The following is a 6,329-nucleotide window of genomic DNA, read 5'->3' as shown; positions in this document are numbered from 1 at the left end:
GCTTGTGGGAGTTTGTTGTTTGCGGTTTTTTTTTTTTTTTATAGCATTGAAACTTGAATTTGTTTGAATTGTATTTTTTTAAAAGAATGGTAAAGTTGATTTATGGATAATGTCAAGTGTGAGGGCAAGGGGGTTTATTTACCATTCCAAATGCAAATTAATGGTTTTCCTAGAATACCATTTTAATCTCGAGGAAATCGAGTACTATTGTAAACCCTACCAGTGATGTTTGTCAATCGAAATTCGATAGCATCCATTGCATTCTCACGCGATGAAAAATTTATAGTTTGGAAATTGGATTGACTTTAAGCGATGTCGAGGGTGTTATTATCTCAGGGAAGATTCAATTCAATGACCATTATTGTTTTAATTTTTTTTATCAGACGTAAATAAGTTTGCGATAATGTAGAAATCTTAAAAAATTGGTAGAAAGATCTGTACAACAAAAATGATTATACGAAGTTGTGATACAGAACAATGATTCGTAGGAAAAAATTAGTAAAAAATGATTATGGAGTTTCGGCACATCGTAAATTGTAAAANTTTATATATATTGCCCCCTCAAGTTTCGCCTCAATTATACCATTATTCTTCATGGTTTGCCAGCAGGCAAGGAACTACAAAACGATAAAGCCATCGGCCGACCTTCGACAAGGTGACCCGTTGTCTCCTTTCTTATTTACTATTCGTATTGAGGTTTTGTCCCGTTCTTTGCATTGCATGTCTCGTTCAACTGAGTTTGGGTTCCATCCGAGGTGTCGTAATGTCCATATCACACATTTTGCCTATGCGGATGACTTGTTGTTATTGTGGATGTTCGTAGTGTCTCTATGCTTTTGAAGTGTTTAGATGCTTTTGGTGATATGGCGGGTCTGAGGGTCAATTCATTGAAATCAAGTATTTATATGGCCAGTATTGATGATATTATCAGACATGAAATCCTTCAGCTCTCGGGTTTTGCTCCTGGTACCCTCCCTTTTAGATATCTCGGTGTTCCATTAGCGGCTAAGCAGTTGAGATCGTCTGACTACAGTTTACTTGTGGATGCGATTGCTGCAAAAATCAGTTGTTGGCCGAGGAACTCTTTATCTTATGCCGGGAAGATTGAGCTTATCAAATCGGTAATTCAGGGAGTTGAGTGTTTTTGGTTATCCATCTTGCCTATCTAGATTTGTGTTGTCAACACAATAAAATCTTTGTGTAGGAAGTTTGTTTGGCCAACAAAGCATCCACCAATTGCATGTGATGGGTTGTGCAAGACTTTGGAGGATGGGGGTATGGGACTCAGAGACTTGCGAGCTTGGAATAAAGCATTTTTGGCTAAAACACCGTGGAAAATACACTTAAAAAAAGACAGCTTGTGGATCCGTTGGGTTAATCACATTTATAGCAGCATTGGAAATATGTGGCATTGGAGTTGGCATAGAGATCACTCATCTTTGATCAAGCAAATCCTTTCTATTCGGGATGAATTAGTGACACGATTAGGATCGGTTGATGCAGCTATCAATGAGTTAAACAGTTGGTCCGATGGTAGTCAGGGGATGGGCAGAGCTTACAAATTTTTCGTGAACTCCAAGGGTGGTTGGCCTTGGAAACCACTTTTGGGGAAATCGAGCATCCTTCCCAAGCATAGATTTCTGCCTTGGTTATTTGCACATGAGAAGCTATTCACTCGAGATAGATTGCCATTCGTGGTGGAAAAATTTTGCGTTCTTTGTGGTGCGGCGGAGGAAACTCTCCTACATCTTTATTTTGATTGTTGTGGCTCAAAGATCATTTGGAATAGCGTTCGTGCGTGGTTACACATGAAGAAAATTATGGGTTCACCTTCGGCTGTGTTAAGAGCCTTCAGATCCATCTACAGAGGAAATTCTATTCTATCAAGGAAGCGTATTGCAGCCCTAGCAGCAACAGTCTATTACATATGGACCTTGCGAAATAGAGTTATTCGATAATGAAGTTCATAATGTAGACCAGATTGTTAGAAAGATAAAAATTCACGCTTTCAAATGTATCCATAGATTTAGTGATATCATGGATGTATTGGACTAATTGTTTTCTTTGCTTCTGTTTCTCCTAGGGATGTCCAGAGTATTTGTACACTAACGTTTTTTTTACTTATTTTATGAATGCTAAATTCATTAAAAAAAAAAAAGATAAAGCCATCGGCCACAATTACTACTGTCTTCTATTAGTAAATGGAGTCGTACAAATCTCTGATACAGTTATTAAGAGAGAAATAAGTGAAACAAACTACATGCTAAAAATGTATATAAATACATACATACATAGGAATACCAAGTAGGTCAGGTCTGATGGTTTTGATTGCAACTGGAAGAAGATTGTGTCAACTGCTCTCTACGTTGAACCAGAAGAACAGTGAAGTTCTAGTATATATGACCCGAACTTGCTGCAGCGAAAGAGTACCGCTCGTTAATACAGCTTTTGCACCTCCTTCAATCCTGGTTCGCATTACAGAAACACAATCACCAGAACGCTCAAGTGCCGACGATATTGCATCAGGAGTAGTTGCGGTGGTAACAATTGCATGTGAGAGATGATCCAATGGGTTTGATTCGCACTGAAGAATACAACCGTCAATGGTTAGCCTTCCACTCCTATGAAGCAGGCAACAACCAAGCTCTGCCCTCACTGTTAAGTTTGTTAGTTTGCAGGTAGACAAGAACTCTAGAGCACTGTACAAGCACAAGGAACAAAGGTTTAATATATACTTTTACATTGGAAAGAGACTTTGATTGTGAAATAACGCGCTCCTAAACTTCTGGATGCGTTGTTAAACACGCAACAGGAATTCCCAAGGAAAAAAATTATTAAATGAAAACACCATTTGTCCGCAAAACTCTACTGTAAATAAAAAAAAAACCTCTTCAATTATAACAGATATGAATCTAAGCTGGAAAATATTTGTTGCCAGGCCCAAAATTTGAGATAGAACCATCATTTGTATCATAACCCAAAAAGGTTGATCAGAAAACATGCAAGTGGGATAAAATCAGTCGTATCCACCACCTTTAGACAGTTTATCCATTGATTTATTACCCCGGAATCATACATTAATAGATTAAAGGCAGAGCAAACATGCAATGCTGCAGACCTGTCAGAGCCTCTCGAGCAGATGAGTGTTGTGTCATCAGGAAGCTCACCGGCACCAGTCTAAAAAAATGTCAACGCATAAAGAAAATGGTAATACATTTACAAGTTGAAGGCCAAAACTGCAAGATAGAACAAACAAGCGGAGGATGGAGATTATAGGTAAAGCCTGATAAAAAGAAGGTACTAACACTTGAAAAAGAAATGTTATATTAATAAACCACGACCATATGGCAGTATAGAGAAGTACAAACCCAAGTAAAGAGAAAAGAACACTATAAAGAAGTATAAACTCGGTTTTCAGATGGAATTTTAAAGAAAATTTCTTTGTTTCTTCATAAAGCAGCCAATGCCAGAAAATAATTACATCTGGATTATCTTTTTGAAGAAATTACATCAGGATAATTGACCTATCTAGCAAGTTCCAATTCACCTCTGTCTCCAATCGGCTCTTGGAGAAGCCAAGGGAAGATGAATAGCAAAATTTAATCATCCTATGATTACAACAAATTTATCAAACAGGAAAGGCAATCGAGAAGGTGCAGGTTGAGCAAAATTTGAGAAACTATGTTCTACAATGCAACCACTGTTCGAAATTCATTTACCATACCTTGTATTTGCCAAGACAAACCCCAATCCCCATGTAACACAATTAAAATGATTTCAATTAACAGGTTCAGTTTCATTTCCGAGGAAGATAAACAAAAGATACAAAAAAATGGGTTTTGGAAGAAAGAGAAGTAAGAAGTTACCAAGCAAAGAGGTTTTTTAATCTGAATGTTAGAAGTGCGATGAATTCCTCCTGCTGCTATTAGTATAGTGTCTCCAGGCCTGCAGTGCCCAATATTCTGTAACTACATGTAGTTCCAGAATTCTGAATAAAAATATATAAAGCTTCACTGACCTAGCGGCAGTGACAGCAGTTTCAATGTCAGGGAAGACTCCAGGCTGAGATGAATCTTTCACAGAACGATCTACCCGAAGCCAAAGACGAGGGTGACATGCCAGGAAACGCCATCTGTGGCAAACGAGGGCGGTGTTATACCGATCTGCAAACTCAACATCACTTTATAACAGAACACGACAGTAAGCTAGAGTATCTTGCATTTAGGCTTGTAGACATAATTTCTCCAAATTTCAAAGGTGTATCAGGCAAAAAACAAGAAGCAACTCGGCCGCCTAGTTCAAACCAAAGTGTCAAGTCGTCTGATGGCTTTGACTGTGAAGCATGAGTCTTTGTCAGCCTTGCATGCTCGTAATTGAAATGTAAGGATTGTGAATCCAAGGAGAAATATAATGTGCTAGTCATATTTACTTGCACTCTCAGAACAATTTCTTTATTATTGTTAAATAGTATTGTGTCACAAAAACATAATTTTCTTCATAAATAAAAATTCCAGAACACTATGTCTAAGTGTGCCTAACTTAGACAAGGTGTGCACGTTGTCGCACAAGTCACAACAGGTGCTTACACCCTATATGCCTTAGAGTTCATGTGACACCTTTAGCAAGCATGGTCAAGGTATACTTTCGACATATGTACATTTAGTTTAAAAAATTTGATTCTATAGACATGGGATACCTAGTTGTGAAAGTAGAAAATATATGAGATGATGTTCAACATCACCATAATTGCTTAGTCCAATAGCAACAGTTTGGTCAGCCTTCAAAAAAAAACTCTGTTTGAAACAAAACCTCAGCGCAAAAACAGTTTGGTGAGCCTTTATGCAATTTAATTATTTACATGTAATACTAAAAGAACGATTCTTCATAAAATATAACCAATCCTTACACCCCCACCCCCTACACCGCCCAAACCAAATAATAACAACAATAATAGCTTTGAATTTTTAAATGTAGTACCGTTCAAATATTTGAATTAGTGTAATGGTTGGTTTGCCATTTCAATCCAATGGAATGTGTATTATAATGTAGATGTCAATATGCAAAAACAAAAGTTCAATATCCCATTTCTACTTTTCAGAGAGTAAATCATTTACCCAAATGCAGAAACATAAATTAACCTCAGCAAAGGTGAATAAAAGGAAACCAACAAAAAGCCAATACAAATGATATGTTTTCCAATCAGCCAAGACATAAAGTTAATTTAGCGTAGGCATTTATCTGAGACATTAAAACAAGCGAATATTTAATTATCAAACGAGAATAGGGCAGTCTCCCATTTGTACCACATAGTTACCATTAAAAGCCTCAAAATTTACTCTCATGGTGGGTTCTTAGTTCGAATATCCCATAGAACTCATCAGCTTACATCACTAATTTACAAAGAAATTCTAAAAAGTACTAAAAATATGATCTTTCCAGCACTTCCCATTTTTACAAAAGCAAAAAATAAAATCTTGAGCTTGGATCAGAACCCACTTCAGAATAAAATTTCCCTATGAAACCAAAAGAAGAATGAAATTCAAGAGCAGATTAACATAAAATCGATCCAGAGACAAATGAATTCAGCTGAACTAAACGGCAACCACAGTCCACTCAAATAGTACAGAAAAAACACAGAAAAATCCCGTATTAAAAAAACCTATACCTGGAATCGGTGCGAGAAAGCTGAAAACGTGCATAAGGCAGCCATCATCAAGATTGTTTACATGAGAATCGATTGAATTTGTAGAATACTTTCCCAATTTCTTGAATTTGCGCTTATTCGCCTCCATTCAATTCAGATTCTGCGTAAAAATCAGGAGTAGAGACTTGAAGAAGTGGTCAGGATTTTATTTATTAATTAAAATAAATAATGTCCATTTTAATATCTCTCTAGTTTTTATTATGAAAATAATATCTATCTAGTTATATCTGCATATAAAAAATAATTCTTTAAATAAAAAATTTAAAATACTAAATTATTTAACTGTATTCATTTACTTAAAAGGTAATTTATTTGCGAGAATTTTTTTTTATATTAGTTTTTTGCGATTTTAGTTATTTAGTTAAATTTCAGTTTTATTTTTTTTAATTTTTTTATAATTTTAGTCATTTTTCCGATGTAACATCAATACAACGCTAATGTGAAGTTCATGCGTACCAAACATCAACAATCCCGATTAAAAATGAATAAAATTGTCAAGAATCCAAAGATAGGACATGCAGGACTAAAAACAATTATTCATTTATTTTACTTTTTAGGTTAATATCTCCACACCAACTTATTTAAATTTAATTTCAAATGTTATATGTATTTATTTCGAATTAAT

The 6,329-nt window shown here is 35.7% G+C and overlaps 1 protein-coding gene across 1 annotated transcript; it reads right to left on the bottom strand.

The window, feature by feature from the left end:
* Positions 1-2,154: 2,154 nt before the first annotated feature.
* LOC140984218 (F-box protein SKIP5) lies at positions 2,155-5,853 on the bottom strand. Its single transcript, XM_073451474.1, has 5 exons — positions 5,666-5,853; positions 4,019-4,163; positions 3,867-3,945; positions 3,119-3,177; positions 2,155-2,699 (listed from the first exon to the last, which is right to left on the bottom strand). Exons 1-5 carry the CDS (start codon positions 5,790-5,792, stop codon positions 2,351-2,353), a joined length of 759 nt encoding a protein of 252 aa, XP_073307575.1. The 5' UTR covers positions 5,793-5,853; the 3' UTR covers positions 2,155-2,350.
* Between the last annotated feature and the right edge of the window lie 476 nt (positions 5,854-6,329).

The sequence above is a fragment of the Primulina huaijiensis genome, chromosome 9 (genome assembly GCF_012295235.1).
Source record: "Primulina huaijiensis isolate GDHJ02 chromosome 9, ASM1229523v2, whole genome shotgun sequence".
Lineage (NCBI taxonomy): Eukaryota > Viridiplantae > Streptophyta > Magnoliopsida > Lamiales > Gesneriaceae > Primulina > Primulina huaijiensis.
The sequence above is the reverse complement of the archived record's forward strand: the minus strand, read 5'-3'. Positions and strand labels throughout refer to the sequence as shown.